This window comes from Lepidothrix coronata, unplaced genomic scaffold (genome assembly GCF_001604755.1).
Source record: "Lepidothrix coronata isolate B3197 unplaced genomic scaffold, Lepidothrix_coronata-1.0 Scaffold39, whole genome shotgun sequence".
Classification (NCBI taxonomy): Eukaryota; Metazoa; Chordata; class Aves; order Passeriformes; family Pipridae; genus Lepidothrix; species Lepidothrix coronata.
This window is the reverse complement of record NW_016690219.1, coordinates 2,911,659-2,929,352: the sequence shown is the minus strand read 5'-3', so window position 1 is coordinate 2,929,352 and position 17,694 is coordinate 2,911,659. Positions and strand designations below refer to the sequence as shown.

The 17,694-nt window shown below is 38.3% G+C and overlaps 1 protein-coding gene across 1 annotated transcript in view; it reads left to right on the top strand.

Moving 5' to 3' along the window:
- ITSN2 (intersectin 2) overlaps nt 1-17,694 on the top strand; it is an 83,376-nt gene that overhangs the window by 23,958 nt on the left and 41,724 nt on the right. Inside the window, exons 3-9 of the mRNA XM_017812986.1 lie at nt 8,023-8,115; nt 9,745-9,808; nt 11,601-11,764; nt 13,058-13,255; nt 13,566-13,662; nt 15,433-15,575; nt 16,579-16,642. Coding sequence (XP_017668475.1) covers nt 8,023-8,115; nt 9,745-9,808; nt 11,601-11,764; nt 13,058-13,255; nt 13,566-13,662; nt 15,433-15,575; nt 16,579-16,642 — 823 coding nt within the window. The remainder of the gene's footprint in view (nt 1-8,022; nt 8,116-9,744; nt 9,809-11,600; nt 11,765-13,057; nt 13,256-13,565; nt 13,663-15,432; nt 15,576-16,578; nt 16,643-17,694) is intronic.

The following is a 17,694-nucleotide window of genomic DNA, read 5'->3' as shown; positions in this document are numbered from 1 at the left end:
ATGACACCGAGGGACATGGTTTAGTGATGGGCTTGGCAGTGCTGGGTTAATGGCTGGACTCGATGATCTTTAGGTCTTTTCCAACCTAAATGATTCTCTAGTTCTGTGATTCTGGGCACAGACAGAGCTATGTTGTTGGATAGAAGAAGGGGCTTGTTTCATGTGCTGCATCAGTGTTAGTAACTCAGCAACTACAGGTGGTTTCACTGGCATTGCTTCTCCAGAATTAGGCAGAAAATACTTTTCTGTTAATTGTTGGTATTGAATCTGCATCTGAGGAAGGCTTAGGTTAAGCCAAGTCTGCATGTCAACTTCTTCGTGTAAGAAAAGAAGTTAATTAGCTTTCAGGAATAAAGCTTAAGTTTGGCAACATTGCCTGTTATAGTAATTGCACTTTTTGATGAGAAGTAGAAAACTTGCCTCATTAAAACTTAAATTAAAAAACTCTATTGAATGAATTGTCACAAATTCTACAGAAAATTAGTGTAAAAGGTCAGTGTGCAGTTCAGAGTACTGTCATGTTTATACACATTTCCTAATGTATTTTCTGCATTATTGGAGTTCTAACAAAATTTGAAAATGTTTTTTTGTTTGTACATTTTCAAGTAATGATATGTCTGTGTTTTGCATTTTTGGTTTGGTTTTGTGTGGGTTTTTGTTGTTGGGTTTGTGTGTGTGTGTTTTTGTTATTTTGGGATTTTTTTGGTGGTTTTTTTGAATGTTTTGCTTCCTTGGTGTGTTGTTTTATATTTCAGTGGAGTTGGCAATAACTTAATTAGAAAAGATCTTCTGAAAATCGATAACCATAACGAGTTAAAAGTTTCTGTGATTTTTATAAAGTATAGCAATACTATCCTGTTGTTATAAACTGATAGTTTAAGTGCTTTGGAACAGTCAAGTGTGCTGTAGGATTCAGAGAAGTAGATCTAAACTGTTAGCATGGATTAGACTATTATGTATCTCTAAATTGTTTTAGGGATTATACTCCTTCTAAAAGCAAGGATTATGTTTCCACATTGAGATCATTACATGACACAGAAATTGTAATGTTCTTCCTTTATGGATTTTTTGTATTGAAGTGGAGAGGTGCCAGTGATGATACCATCAGGCAGAATTGTGTATCATATCTTGTAGGAGTAGGTGGATGGTTTAAATAAGCCCAGTATTTGATTTTAGTGAACTGCTAACCTAAGGCTTCCCTGTATATCACAATATCTGGAAATCCTGTACATAATGTAGAGAATACAATGTGGCTGCTGCTGCTTTGTCCTCATTTCTGCAAGTGTGCTCTTCGATTAAATAAGCATTTCTTGGCCAAATCTGTGTAGCTCTGCACTTGTCTCACACTGTTTAACAGACTGTGTGCAGGTACCAGTTATCTTTGGCATCAGTGCACACAATTCTTGTAATTTTGATGAAAAAAACAAAATTGAAGGAGAAACGTTTCCCTGTGTTTAATATGCTTTAGCTACAAGTGTTTCCTTTTAACTGTGCACACATTAAAAGAAGTTGATGAAGTTATAATTAAGTGTAGACATACCCCTCTCTTCTGGCAGTTGCCATGATGTTGCTTAATGTGCTGAGAGCTTCCATGAAGCGTTTCTGGTAGGACAAGTAGAGGATTAATGTATGTGTCGTGAAAGGAGATTGTATGTGGCTCCTGCCATGGCCTGAGATCATGGGAGCTGTGAATAGGAGGTGCAGTCCTCAAGGAAGAGCAGGTGATGCCTTGGGACGGACCCAAAGCCACTGAAGTAGTGGTGGACACATTAGCACACCTAAATAGGAATAAATGCTGATTATTGGTCAGTATTTTCTCTTACGTTTGATATAAAGAATCAACAACGAAGGAGGGAAGCAAATATTGAAAATAGCAATAAGACTGATAAGGAATCTCAAGTTCAGACTAATGGTAGAAAGTTCTGTATGTTTTCAGACTCCTGGAGTGTTTATTCACCACTGAGGAAAAATTAGAAGTCTGATTCAACATCTCAGCTGGGAGCGTTAAATCCAATCTGTAATAAATAATTTTGTGGTAAACTTATCTACAAACACAGAAAGACTGGAATTATGAGATTTATCCCAATATGTCCTAGACCAAACAACTCTCTGGAGGCTCCTAATGGGAGACTGTAATGCGATTGCTGGTTGCATTAAGGAAAACCCCTTGTTGTACAGCTTGAGGCACGTTGCTGCATGTCTGTGCTGAAATTCCCCTGTCTTTAAACATAGGGATAAATATTTATTTAGGGTCATTATGAAGCTTCATGCTAGTTTTTTGGATGGTTAAAAAGGTGGTGGTATAATCACTCATCCTCGTGACTTACGTGTACAAGGAATGCTCTTCCAATTTAGGTTTACAATCTCTGTGGAGTTAATTAACTTTGTAGGTCGTAGGAGCGTAGTTTTTATTAGAGAAAAACAAGCACTGCCTGTGAGTGGAAAAACAAACACAGTTCTTTGGAGAATGTAAGAAATGTCTTACAGTTTTTCACAAGTGAAAAGATGCCCTTATCTGGGCAGTTTTTCACAAGTGAAAAGATGCCCTAACACTGTTGCTCTCACTACAGCTACCTGTTGCCTACAGGTAGTACTGACCAGTGGCAGAGGTCTTACAGAGTGCTTTTAAGTCTGTTTACTTTTCTTCTAGAGCTGCACTTTCTTTTCTCCCCTCTTTTTCAATGGTAATTTACCATTTTAAGTAAAAACTGTTTGTTTCTCTTTCTGATGTTGGCAGCCCATCAAAGCCAGTCTTTTTTTTTTTATTCAGAAGATAACCTGTCTGATGCAGTGTTGTAAAGGCATTTCTTGAGCTTTCCTATGAAATGCTGTGATCTATGAAGACTCCCATACTCTCTTGTAGAGAGATGTCTTTTATTTAAAATGAACTCCTAGGAACAGCAAATGTCGTTTAAATCCTCAGCTTGTTTCCAACAGTAGAAAATTGTGAGTGCTAACACACTGAATTACAGAAATAACCTGTTACATGAAGGTAAGGGCAGTATGTGTTTTGTCATCTTCAGAGAAGTCTTAACATTACATTAAAATCATGTTGAGCTTCAGGTTGTTTGTGTGGGTCTTTGTCATTCCATATGGACTTTCTACATGGGTGGATTCCACATGTGACTTTGAACTCTTGGATGTGTTGTAGAGTTGAGGAGTGGGAAAGTAAAGGAGCTTTCACTGTTGGTTTTCTGTTTTGGAGCAGGGAATCTGCAGAGACATTTCTGGGATTGTGAGTCCAGGCTTCCCATGTTGAGTCTCAAGAACAGTTGCCAGTCCTGATGTTTATCCCGATTCTTCTCTGAAAGTGTTGGCCTTCTGTAGAACAGAAGGACAGTTTAACCTCTGCCTTCCAAAAGTGTTGCTAATATAGACGTGCTTTTTTCACAAACAAAAAAAAAAAAAGCAAGTGAAGACAGTAGTTATTCTATTATAGGGAAAGTCTCTGTGGGGAAAAACCTCCAGAGTTCAGCATTTCTTGAGTTTTGATTCCTGAAAATGCAGTGTAGTCATATACAGTCCAGGCGGGTCTTGCTTCTTTTGTGAAGTTGTGAGATTGTAAAGTAACCCCCTTAGAAGAATAATGATTTTATTCTTATGAGTGATCATCTTGTCAGAGAGACTGTACTATTTTTCCCCTCCAAAATTTTACCAGCTATAGTTGGGAAAAATTATTTGTCTCTTGAAAACATCCAGGAAATTTAAGCTAAGTCAGAAAAGTAGCAGTGTACCATTCATTGGCTGCAGCAAAACCTCTCATGAGAGCATGTAGTAGCAACTGTACTTTGATTTATGCAGAACTGATTTTTAAAAGTATTGTAGTTCACTGCTACTTGATGCCAGCTCAGAACCTCCGGAGAGCCAAAGGTTCACCACTGCTCCATGAAGAAGATTCCTACCTCTTGCCTGTCCTGTGGTCAGGGAGGTGACTGTGAAGAGAGGACCCCTGCATCTGAGTTTATGATTCATGGATGACTTGCCATGAGTAAGGACTAGGGCTGTTAGGAAGGACGAACAGAAATATCTTTGGGCAAAATTAATTGGATCTGGTTTATGGGCAAGACATTTCTCAAACCTGGGACTGAAGGCATGTTAATGCAAAAAAATGTTGAGCTAAGCCAGATAAGTTTAGATGATACAATTTGAGTAGCAGATGTTTGTTTGACTCTTCCTGCAGCTTTGCCCTTCCAAAAAAAGGAGTACTCTTCCCTTCCTCACAGTTCAATGTGCCCAAAAGTTGGGCAGTGTGGTTTTTCTCAGCAGTTGTGCTGAGTGTCCATTTTTACTGCATATGGAAGTTTCGGGAAACAATCACAGTGTTTGTGAAGATTGCAGCATGTTTTGATTGTGATTGCATGGGAGAACCGAGTTTCAAAGTAATTTTGTCCATGTAAGTCTTTATTTTGATGGTTTTGATTGTACTAAAGGCGAACCCAACAATTACTTTGGAGATTGGTGTCATGACAAGGCTTTGTAGAATTGCCAAGACCTCGTGAATCCCATCGTTCCAAGTGTTTATTTCAGATAGACTGGTGTGGTATTTTTGCTCAATATTTTGAGGAATCTTAGTATGATGATTTCTGTACACAGATTTTACTTAATTGTATCACCAAATGGTGACATCAAAAGTCATGAGCACCTGGTTAAGCTAAAACTAAGCATTTGCAGTGCTTTAACCTTCCCTCTTGTTCTGTGCTCTTTATCTTGTTTCTGTAGCATATGAGGTAGGAGTTGGAAAAAACCAAGTGAATCCTTTAAATAAGAAGTGTGGGTGGGGTTTAACTGCCCTTACTGTGAATCTCTACCAGAACTATTGGGGTTTGATTTTTTTTTTTTAATTTTAAAAAAATATTTTCGTTGTCCAACGGTTATTAACCTGTATTCATAAAACAATGACCTGTTCTAGTTCAGACTGCAGATGGCAGACACTCTCTCTTAAGTGATGTTAGGGTAGAACTTATTTCAGGTCCCTGAAACATTCTCACAATGTTCTTTTGATAATGTGTGTTTGGAATTATCACTTTCCTGTGACAGTACCTGCTTGCACTGGCTCACAAGAACTGTAGAAGGTCGTAGAAGCACTTGTTTATATAATAATGTAGTTGTAGTCAAAGGTTTTTTTTAAAGGAAATTTATACTTGCAAGAAATTTTGGGTTGTTGAGCCTGGAGAAGAGAAGGCTCCAGGGAGAATTTTTTGTGGTTTTTCAATACTTAAAGGGGCCCTATAGGAAAGATTGGGACAAACATTTTATCAGGACCTGTTGTGACAGGAGAAGGGTTAATGGTTTTAAACTAAAAGATGGCAGATTTAAACTAGATGTAAGGAAGAATTTTTTTATGAGGGTGGTTGAAACACTGGCACAGGTTGTCCAGAGAACCTGTGGATGCTCCATCCCTGGAAACATTCAAGGCTGAGTTGGAAGGTGCTCTGAGCGACCTGACCTAGTTAAAGATGTCGCTGCTCGTTGCAGGGGGCTTGGACTAGATCACAGAATCACAGGCTTGTGTTGGAAGGGACCTTGAGGTTCTAGTTCCAGAGGTAAAAGTGCACAAAATATTTTGTGTGCAAAAAATAATGAGGCTGTTGAGGAGTGTTAATGAAGGCAAAAATGAGAATGAAGGGTGAATGTGGATCTTGAATCACTTGTTGAATTAGACTTTACTGCTGACCTGTAAGATTTTAATACATTTGACACACTGCTATGTAAAACTTCAAATTTCATAGTTGGAGGGGAAACATAATTTACCAGATTGTATTCAAAGAGGTGTTTTGCTAAAATATATAAGAAGGTTTTCAAGATCGATTGCCATCTTCTTGCCTGATTTGTTACATACAAGTGAGAAGTTTTGCATTTCAATACATATGTAAACAGAAGTTGTCTTACAATGTAAATAGGATTCTTTAGGGAGGCTGTGGTGATGGTCATAACTCTAGTCAAGGAATTGTTAATGTATTTTTATCGCTTTGCAGCCACTGACCATATCAATATATTGTAGTGGTCTTAACCCTTCAGGCATCAATTTTAAAAATCCAAGGAGTGTTGTAGCTGCCTGCTTCAAAAGATGATTAAAGAATAGTATTTAATATAAGAAAAATGGGATGTTGTTAATATTTTCCATAAATGAAAAAAATGGTCAAGTTCTCTGAAGTTGCTGCTGGCAGCTTTAGGAGCATTTCTTCATCTTGTCCAGACAATGTCTATAAGCATAACCATGTCATGCACTTTCCACTTGTATCTTAAAATTAACACTTTAAAGAGATCTAAGTGCTGCTCTAATTTTTGCCATTGGGTATGAGTTGTCCTTATTTGTGTATTACAGGAATGCTCTCACTGCCCATCGACTTACAGGCATCTGATTTAGATTTATTTCACTTTATTATCAGTATCTAATCTAGATTTATTTATACTCATTTAATCAGAAGAGAGAAGGGGGCAGGTGTTGAAGTGCAATTTCACGTGCAACCTGGAAGAAGACCCTTTCACTGAGACCACAGTAAAAAAAAAAAAAAAATGGTATATCCCCAAGAGAGGGAAGCAAAGCTCCAAACTGAAGTGTGTAGAGGTTGTATCCTAATGCCCTCACGTCTTTTCTGTCAGTCATCTCCCCAGTGAGTTTCTGATTTGTTTTGGCCTTTTTAACTATTTGTATTTCCCTATTAAGGAGCAAGGGTAAAGAATTAAATCTGTACACATGCAAGGAGAATGGCAGTTTTAGCAGGGCCTTCTTGAGAGGAGACATTAAGGGTTTTTTTGAAAATGGCTTTGCTTATATGGATAAAGACAGATGAGAGATGATTAACATTATTACTGTGTCAATATGGCAAGTACGTCAGCTTGCAGTCCCTTCACTTTGTTCTTTGAAAAAAGAGTGCAAAAAGCTCTTGAAATTTTGTAGGTTTAAAGCTTTGAAATTAGATTTATGTAGGAAAAGAGGAAGCATTTTATAGTAACTTCCTTTCAAAGTGCTGTGGTTTCTAAGGCAAGTTGTTGGTATCTTATTAGAAGAATTATTTATTCCCTTCACTGTCTTTTAGTGAGCAATACAAATACTTGAACAGATTAACAGTTCTTTGGAAGTAGTAATGCTCTGGAGAAGGTAATTTTAGAGATGTTTTGAAGTAATAACCTTTTAATGCTGTTTCAAGGGTTTCCATTCAGAATTTTGGCTAATTCTCACATTCATTGATATGAAAAATTAAATATTTGTCAAGAACTTCCCGACTGAAACTTCCTCCTACTTAAAAACCAAACCCACTTATTTCTGGCAAACTGCTTTTCCTGCAAAGGACACACACCCTGACCTTTATGCAGCAGGTTGGAGCATTTCTGAAAGTCTCTCTGGTTATGCCTGGTATTATCAGCACAGCTCTGTAAACATGACTATTCCCTGCAATTTCTATTTGCTGCCCTGTGGCTGCAATATTTTATGCTTTGTGAAGGATCAAAAAATGTGAAGTTGAAATGGTATATTATTAAAAAAAAAAAAAAAAAAAAAAAAGCCCAGAATGTCACTCCTTTGTCAGAAAAACCCAACATATTTTTTTTAGCAGTCACAATTTTGTTTTTAGACTATTGACAAGACAAGCATGAGCCTTCTTGGCAGCTGGAGGGTGTTACCCCTCTGCACGAGAACCCGAGTGACACTGAATGCGATTTGTTTATCAGTGAACCAGGGGAGTATTTGGCTCACACAGGGTATGGTGAGACATGTGCATCCTGCCCAGGCTGCAAACAATCAGCAGCGACAGGAAACTGCTTTGCACCAGCTTTGAAGGACGACAGAGCTTGTTTGAAAGCCGAGGGTAAAGCAGTCTGGCTGAGGGATTGTCTCAGCTCCGCTTGCACATCTGGGAAGCAGGTTTGTGTTTCATAACGTCCTTGCCAAACTGGTAGGGGCTGGGTGTGTCCACATCTAACTTTGTCTCTTGAGAAGCCAAGCTTTTATTTTGCAAGCGCCTTACTTTATTTTTTAAAGGTTGTTCACTGGGAATTTTGTTTTGGTTTGTTTTTTTTCAGGAGGTCCAAACATATGGGCCATCACCTCCGAAGAGCGGGCCAAGCATGACAAGCAGTTTGATAGCCTTAAACCCACGGGAGGCTACATTACAGGTTGGTCTGAGGCTCTGCATTACACATTAACTTCTGTGTACACATACCTATCTTTGTAAAACAGTTTGAGAACTGCATCCTATTTCTAGCCCTTTGTTGTGTGACTAATAACCATATTCTTCAGGCAAACAGCCACGGGTTATTAGTAAACTTTACAAGCCTTCCTCTAAGGTCTGGCACAGGAGCACTATTCCATTAACCCTATCACTTCTGCAGCTACCAGCTTTGTGCTGTCATTCTGTCTGGTTTCAGAAACCAGAGTATCAGGCAAAATCTGTGCTTAGATGGGAGGCTGCCAAGGAGCACTTACAGTAGCTATTGTGGCAAGTGACGCCAGAGACACCAGAAGTGGTTCTCCTCTGTCTGAGCAGTGTTAGAGAATACTGTGCTGTTAGATATCTTTGTTTTGGAGGAGGAGGCAGGGAGAGAGATGCTGACAGCTTGTCCTTGTTAGTGACTGCTTGGAATTTATTATGCATTGGGCCTTCAGCAGGTTCTGGATACACTAATGGCATTTTGCACTGCCCTGCTGTCAGTTCCAGTTGCATTCAGCTGTGGAACAACTGGATCATGTTGCTATGCACCTCAGAACTTGCAGGTTTTAAATGTAAGAATCTGCATGTGATATCATGAAAACACTCGAGTTCACTGGTAAAGATGACTTAATTTAAGAATGCCCTGTTCTTTGTGTGTGGGCAGTAAAGACCAGCCCTGATTGCTTCTACCTACCCAGCTATCTGCTAATGCCCTGTCTAGTTGCTCCTGCTTTTCCCATTTTGGGGCTGGAAAGGACTGAAGAGAGTGGGAAATTGTCAGTTTGGAACATGCACATCTTCAGGCTAAGTGACAGCGCCGGGAGGTTGGTGTTTACCTCTAGCTGAAAAACAGGCAGTTCTGGAAACTGCCTTTAGGCCACAACTGGGCTCTTACCTGCACATGCATCTGAAGGCTTCATTATTTATTTGGCAAATGCTTGAAGTAAAGGGTTGTGTATAAATATAAGGGAAGAGAGAGCTGAAAGAATAACCTGAAGTCTTAGCTTTAAGCATCTGTAATTCACTCAGAGGTAAGCATAAACACCACTGTGAGTGTTTTGTGTTTGTTTACAGCATGATCAGTACCAGTTGATGTGGAACTTGGTATGGGATTGCACAACAGTTCCCATTCCCTTCCTGAAATACTGAAATAGTGGGTGTTATCTGACAGAACAGATTATTATTTAGAACATGGTATTTTCCTAGTTTTTACTGGGGATAGAGGAGAAGGAAAGAAATAGCATGCTTATCCTTTCCTGTAAAAGTAATTGGAGCAGGACTAAATTTTCAGTCACTTTTACTTCTTTAAGTCTTGCATCTTTTAAACTGTTGGCAGCTATTGATTTGTGACCTGTTCAAGTTTTTATAGCTATCTGAAGTCACTTCTCAGAGCGAGGATTGGGGATTACATGGTACATGGGTACCTGACAATCACTGTAAACAGCATTAAAAGCTGAGAAAAAAAAACCTGGAAAGCTTGGCATCCAGTGTGCTGGTTCCTTTTGAAAATCTGATCCCCCGAGAGAGTGCTGAGCTCATCTTAAAATCTGTGTCTCTGGTGTAAAAGGCTGTCTTTCTCTCTTGTTTATCATAGGTGATCAAGCACGTACCTTTTTTTTGCAATCAGGACTACCAGCTTCAATCCTTGCTGAAATATGGTAAGGCATTCTTTACTGCTTGTTTTTCTTTTTAAAGATAGTACTTGAAGGCTGAGCACCTCCCATCTTTGGTATGTTGTGTTGTCTCACAGAGGCTTTCAGCAGTCAAGGTAGAAGTGTTATCTGAGTCATTGTATTAATTTTACTGAATTTAGAGGAAGGATTCAGCCCATGTGAGTACCAACACCTAATTAAAAAGTAGTATTTTAAAAATCTTTCTTATGATGTCAATTCAAATTGGATTTTATTGGACACAGCCCTTTTAAACTGTAAGTGCTTGAAACAGAAAAAGAAAATAAATTGCAAATTTCATAGAGGGAAGGTCATTGTTAAACCTGGTCTTTATATTTTAAATAACATAGAAAAAGATGTTAAAAAAATAACACTTAAAATAGGGATATAGGAAAAATATGTAAATAATGGGTTAATGAATTGCTCGATATACCAAATTGAATTATGTTTGAAATACTAGTAACCACTAAAATGTGGCAATAAGATTAAGTGTGGGAAAAATTACATGCTACTAGACTGGGAGTGGAAAATACACTGAAAGCAGAGGAGAAGAAAAAATCTAAAGCCAGTGAAAAGGTTAGTAGAAGGACAGTTGTAATACACTGTGAGATACCAACCAGTGCTGTAATACAGGAACTGGGAAGAGTGCTGTTCCCTGCAGCATATCCATGGTGATGGCAACACTTGAAACAGATGTTTTCTTCCTTGTAACTCCTCGGTCTTCACTAGAATCCTGTGTTCATTTTGGGGAACATGGCTGTTACCAAGACATACATGGGCTAAAAGGCACGTAGTTGAGGCTCTTAATAATTAAGAACAACTCACTTGTGAAAGAATATTAAAGAAACTAAATGCAAGTTAGTTTTTTTTCTTCAGACACGTGTAATAGTTAAGGTTAGAAAAGACTTCTAGGGTCATCAAGTTCAACCATCAACCCAGCACCACCACCCTGTTCACCACTGAACCAGACATTTAAATGCCTAGAAAAGAATGCAAGGAAATTTTTCTGCGAGGCCTTGGGGTTTTATGCTGAATGTAACAGAATGAAAGAGAAAATGTAGCTTAACATTGTCTGGATTTTTTTTTTTCCTCCTTCCTAATTTTATTTATATTCCTGAACTTGGTCCTTGCACGCTTAAGTATTAATAATATTTCATGTTTTTTGTCTGACCAGAAATTTTGTGGCTATATATGCACTGTTACATGAATTTCTTGCTGTATTTAAGTTTATTTGGAAAAGTGTCAAACACTGTGGATATCAGGCTTAAAAAAACCTCCTTATGCTGTTGTTGAATTAATGAAGTTTTCATAGTGGTGTATGAAAGTGCCCTCAGCAGATTTCTGCATCCTCCTGCATCCTGTTTCAGATTCTTGCATTAATTCCTTACATTACCAACGTTAATTTAAAATAATTATTCTGGCTAGTAGCATAGAAAAAAGCATAGCAGAAGTTTGCAGTGGAGGCAACAAGTGTATCCCTGGGCAGGAGACTTCTGGTTTTTCAAATGTTTTCCTACTTTCTCAGGAATTAAGTATTTAATATACAGCAACTTTAAAACTGAACTCTGAAGAAGACTGCAAAGTGGGTAGTGAAACTTCTTAAACTTCTGAGGGTATAAATGTCAAAAGAAAGTCAGCAAATGGTCGCAGCAAGTTTTTTGTTTTCCTGTACAAAACCAGTAAATAAATCTGATAGAAAAGCTTCTTGTTAATTAAAAAAGTTAAATTCATGTTTCTTCCTCATGGGTTTTTCTAATTTTTATTTTATTTTGTTTTTAAGGACACTATCAGACCTGAACAAGGATGGAAAAATGGATCAACAGGAGTTCTCTATAGCCATGAAACTCATCAAGCTGACATTGCAAGGACAGCACTTGCCTGCAGTTCTCCCTCCTGTCATGAAACAAGCTCCAGTATTTTCGCCACTAATGTCTGCTCGCTTTGGTACTTATGAATATATAATTACTTAGTGTTCAGAGGTAAAAAGCTACAGTTAATTGCAGCCAAATAAAAGCATTAATCTGACCATGAAAGTTTAGTGATTCAGTGAAAAAAACCCCCAGGATATTCCTATTTAGGATATTCATCAAGTCACTTTCTTGATGTTTTTGATAATTTCATTCTATGAAGATGTTTAATAATAAAGAAAAACCTTCCATTGAATATTGACATGGGGTGCAAGAAGGCCATTCAGGTCTGCCATCTGACTCGCAGGCTCTGATTTTGTACTCGTGGTCTTTTTTTGTCTCCCTCCTACTCATTCACCTATTTATACATGAGGGTTTTGAAGTCAAATTTAGTCAAAGATCAGCATTTTGGTAGAACAGTTATTTTACACATTTTTTCAAAGTGAATCAGATTGTCTGCTCTGGTTAAATGATTAACTGAACAGAATTACTTTAACTTTTATTCCTTTCTGATGGTATTTGGGCATTCAGTGCATGTTTGTTGTTATTTTGTTGTTTTGTAGAACAAAATATCCATAACTTCATCTGGATTAAAAAATTGGTGCATACATCCATGCTGAAATTAAATGTATGCATATATTAATTACATACATGATTTAGAATGCCTGCCCTTCACTAATGCCTGCCCTCGTGTGTTTGCATACAAGGGCATGCATTTACAGAGAGCTGTGGTTGGCCTGCAGTTACCTCCTGCTAACTTTCCATCATCTCACCTGTTGTCTTGCACAACATTCAGCCAGTAATTCAAGTGCCCTTATTTTCCTTGGGCAGCTGCCTTCAAGAAACCCTTTGCTAAACATTGGCCCCTAAGGAAGGACTTTTCACCCTATGGATTCTTCCAAGGCTGACACTTGGAAGAGAGTTCAGAAACAGCATCAGCTTTTCCCTGTAGAGCATTGTCACAGCTTTTGAGGTGTGTTGTAATTCTCTTTCAGGGGCCAGATGGGGAAAGGTTTGTTGAAGAACGAGTAATAGCTGCAATTATAGAAAAGTAGTTCTTATTCTGTTGTGGAATAATAACTAAATCTACCTTGAGAATGAATTTGTTCATAAAGGTTTTTTTTCAATTCACATTCTTCAGTATATTTTCCTCTGTGAGCTGTCTTGTCTAAATTTAGAGAAAAGGTAGATATTATACATGAGCATCTATTTTAACTCACTGTGTTCCAGACACAGGTTGCTTTGTGTAGTTTCTGCCTAGCATAAGGGACCCAATTTCATGCTGAAGCCTCTGCAATATTAAATCATGAATTATTGGATTTTGCTCTAGGAATGGGTAGTATGCCAAATCTGTCCATGCCAACATCTGTGTCTACGATCACACCATTAGCTCCCATGTCTCTGGCTTCCATGACTTCCATTCCTCCTTTGGTTATTTCTGCTCCCCTGGTGCCTTCTGTCAGTACCTCCTCGTTGCCAAATGGAACATCCAGCCTTCTGCAGCCTTTGTCCGTACCTTTCTCTTCAAGTAAGTATAGAACAGTCCAGTACTCGCTCTCAGAACTGTGAATCTCATTTTCTCTTTGGCTAATTTCAGACAGCGATGTTAATACGTGCATGAGAGTTTAAAAAAACAAAACAAAAAACAACCCACAAATGGTGTTTTTTTCAAAGTTTACGCGTTAATTCTGTTCTAACTAGTTAATCTTAACAACAAGGCACTTAATTAGCTTTTCTTTTATCAAAGCCTTGAATGTTGATTATAAAGCATTATCTTATACCTGGTTGCTTCACAGTTTCTTTGGGTTTATTTTTTATTTTTGTTTGTTTGTTTTCAGCGCTGCCTCATACTGGTTCTTTAGGTCCTGTGGCAGGAGGGTTTGGTGGTTCTAATATACAGAAGGCACAGTCTCTCATTGATTTAGGATCTAGCAGGTATGAAAGTTCAGCATATAAGTTGTGTCCTGCTCTTAAGTAGTATACCTTCCAAAACTTAGGGATTATTTCTGTTTTTAAGATATAGTCATTAAAAATTAGTTTATCTAATTTGACCTGCCAAGTCTGAAAATAGATTTTTTTTTTATATGCACAATAAGTAATATTTTCAGTAAATCTCAAAAAACTATCTGAAGTAGGGGAGGACTTGAAATGAGAGAAGGCGGTGCCAAAATATGGATATGGCACTTGAGGACATGATTTAGTGGTGAATGTGGTGATGGTGCCGGGTTGATCATTGGGCTTGATGGTCTTACAGGTTTGTCCCAACCCTAACCATTTTGTGACAAAGAAGGAGATGTACCTCTTTAGTAAGTAGAAGTAAAAATTACCAAGTGGTTATAAAAGCAAAAGTGCATTGATGTGCTCATTCATTATAGAGAGCACCATGTAATCAGCAACCATATAAGAATAGGATTTGTTATCAATATTTATGTGTGAATTTGTTTTATGAATAATGGAAGATAATGAATCTTGATAATAGCTGCTCTAGTTCACTAATTTTAGAGCTTTGCTGTAGACAGAGTGAGGGACTAGGCTTATCTATCCAGTTGGGCATCCAGGGATGTCTCCAAAAAGACAGTCCAGAGGGCATCTCAGCCCCAGCTCAGTTCCATAGGGTGACTCAGAGGCTCTTGCACCCATTTGCTGCCTGCACAGGGCATTTGGGGTGGATTTGGGCTCCTCACGTTAGCAGATGTAAGATGACTGTAGGCATGGTGTGTGTCTGGAATAATCTTTCTGGTTTTCTTTGGTGGTTTTTTTCACCAGAAAGCTTTCTTTTGGTGATGCTATAGTGTTGCAAGGTAGCTCTTCTTCAGTGTTACTGTTGGCAGCATTTTCACCATCATATTGTCCAATTCTCTGCAGAGGATGACTGTCCAGCATCCTGCTGGAAAGGCTTTGTTTCTATCACCATTCTCCGTCGCCTTGGATAACAATTCCAATAGTTTTTTACTTGACAGGGTAGGGGATTACCTTGAACAAGGCAGGCTGGATGCCCCTGGGTTTGTCTCATTTTCAAAGATGGGACACTGGGAATGCTGGGAGTAGCAGATGGAAGTTTCATAGGTATATCTGAACACTCCATCAGCACCATTCTGCAGAAGCTGAATGAGTTGGAAAAGCTCCATTCAGCCCGTCATTGTCAGTAATAGAAGAGGTAGAGATGGAATATGGTGGTTTAAACAGCGTCAGAAGCTGCTTTTGGTTATGAGTTTATCAGGTGCATTTTTATTCTCATGCTTCTTCATTTGCATACCTCTTGAAGTTACTTGGACATCTGCCCAAGGCTTCACAGTCCTTGTAAACACTCCTAGGAAAGTTGAGGTGTTTTCCTATGGTTTCCTATACTATAATTTGCAGTGGTAAAATGATGAATTATGTGGCATAAGTGCCTGTGATACTAAAGGAACAAGATCTTCAATTCAAGAGTTTCCTTATAAATATGTGTCCCTACTTTCACAGTAAAATTCCGTATTTGTGATGAAAATATTTGTAGCAAGTTATTAGAGGTAAAACTTTGTGGAAGTTGTTTCATATTATCAGAAAATGCTATATATCTTCTATTCCAAAGCCTGCCTACCAAGCCAAGTGACTTAGAGTTCTTTCTTTATCTCTTTTTCTCTTTTGGTTTTATTTTAATGTTTGGTTGGTTGGTTTCATTTTTGCTTTGGTTTTTTTTTGTTTGGTTTTGAAATTATATTGCAGTTCAAATTCTTCCTCTAGTGCATCACTAGCTGGGAATTCACCAAAGATTACAACCTCAGACTGGGCAGTTCCTCAGGCCTCCAGATTAAAATACAGACAGAAATTTAACAGTCTTGACAAAAGTATGAGTGGATATTTATCAGGTGAGTATGATGTTTGGTATGGTTGGGAAAAAATACTGTTTTCTGCCTCTGGGACATCACAGGGTGAGGGATGGAATCCCATCTTGGGATTTGACTTGCATATGAAATAAAAGATGAAAGTGTTGATATTCAGACCTGTGCAGGAGAGAGTGGGTTTCAGCCAGCCAAGAAATGGAAATAACCATCAGTTCATTGACTTGGGCTCTGTGTTAGACCTGGAGAAGCCAGATACACTGGGGAAGCTACAGCAGCTGTTGCAGGGAAGAGGAGAAACATGGCAGTGATGGGATCGAAGTAGAAGAGCCCGAGAACTAACCATAAGGCTGTGGAATTTAGCTCTGTAAAGTCAGCAGGCATTTTTCAAACTGAGACTGTTTCTTTTGAAAATGGGGGAAATTCACAATCATTTTTGTGCCATGTGCTCCTATGTATCTGTGTTAGTCATTGCTTAGATACCTGGGGTTTATTTGGAATTTTTACAAAGTAATTTAAGGGAGTCATTCCTTCTTGACTTGCAGTGACATCTGTGCTGTGCCACAGCATTATGGTGGTTTCAAAAGACTTCACATGAAGTTAATATAAGAATGCTTTTTAGCTTGTTCAGTTGATTTGGGGCTGAAGGTTCCATCAAGCTGCCTAGAAGGGTATATGGTTCTTTGCTACCAAAGAAAGCTGACAGCTTTCCAGTGTGCTAGCTGAAGGTTTAGGTAGACAGTCAGCTGTGCTTTTGTAACAGCTGTGGGGATTACCATAAATATCCTTTTTTCATGTCAGCTTTCCTGTTAGGTCCTCTGAGTGAAAAAAATGTACACGAGAATACTTATATCTTCATTGTGTTCAGGTTGTAATGCCTGTTGTTAAGCCTGGAAGTAAAACCAACTGATGAAAATGGATTAGATTAATACAAAAAATAAACATGCCCCAGTTCATGACCCATTTTTTGCCTCGTGAATCTTTGAATGAAGTGCTTATTTTGGTTAAAATCTTTCACACTCTCACTAAGGATTTCAAGCAAGGAATGCCCTTCTGCAATCAAACCTTTCACAGACTCAGCTGGCTACTATTTGGTGAGTTTGGTTACTGATTAGAAATTCAGTGTGTTTATGGTGTTAATAGAGGAAATGTGCTTTATTAAATAAGAAATTATAAAGAGACACCACAGATCTAAAATCATAAACAGAAACTAAGCTGCTACTTAAACTAGTTTGTTCATTAGTTACATTTCCAAAAGACACCTTGACATAATTTTTCACTCTGTTTGTTAAAGTCCGTGTAATAGAACAGTTACTAATTTCAGTTTCTGATTCAGGGTTGCACTAGTTCATCAGAAATGAGGGTTCATTTATTTCAGATGTAGGATTCTGAAAACTAGCTTGTTAGCTTTAAAATATGGAGGAAGATTGAAAATTAAGTAACCCTTCAGCCTTTTTGAGTTTTACTGTGGTTTCCATAAAGATACCTGCATACTACACATTTGTTAGGACTTGCCTTTATTGTGGTGATAGAAGTGGTTACAGTTGTCTGAAGGCTTTTAATAATCTGCCCTGCTAGCCGTGGTAGTTTAGGTTACACCTTCAGACATAACTCAGATGTTATGCATAAGATTTAGTGGCCCAGCAGAATTCACAATAGCTTGGTGCTTTACATCTTCTCTTCAGCTTCCTTTCTTCCTGCATCCCAAGACAGTCATTTGTCTTTAGCAGCAGCAAGCCATAATGTTCTTTTTATTTGTTCAGCTTGTTTGGTTACATGCTGCAAAGGTGAACAGGGAGTGTGGGTTGTATAGGTCAGCTCCAGAGTGCGGGGGAATAAAGCAGGTGTGTAGGGTCTGTTTTTCTCCTGGGTGCGTATCCTGAAGGTATCAGTAGCCCGTGCAAGGTGGTCTGTGTGCCCATGTAGAGAGGATTAACAGCCCAAGTTTCAGTTTTGCCCAAAGTAAGGAATTAGTAATATTTTTATTGGGTGCTGTATTCATGGTAATTACTGTAATAATGGTGCTGTTATATGTGAATATTGCTGGTGTGTGAACATAACAAAAATCACATTTCATCATCTCCTGCTTTTGTTTTTCACTGTGGTTTATATGTGTGGGTGATGAGGATTGTTTTGTTTGTTTTGT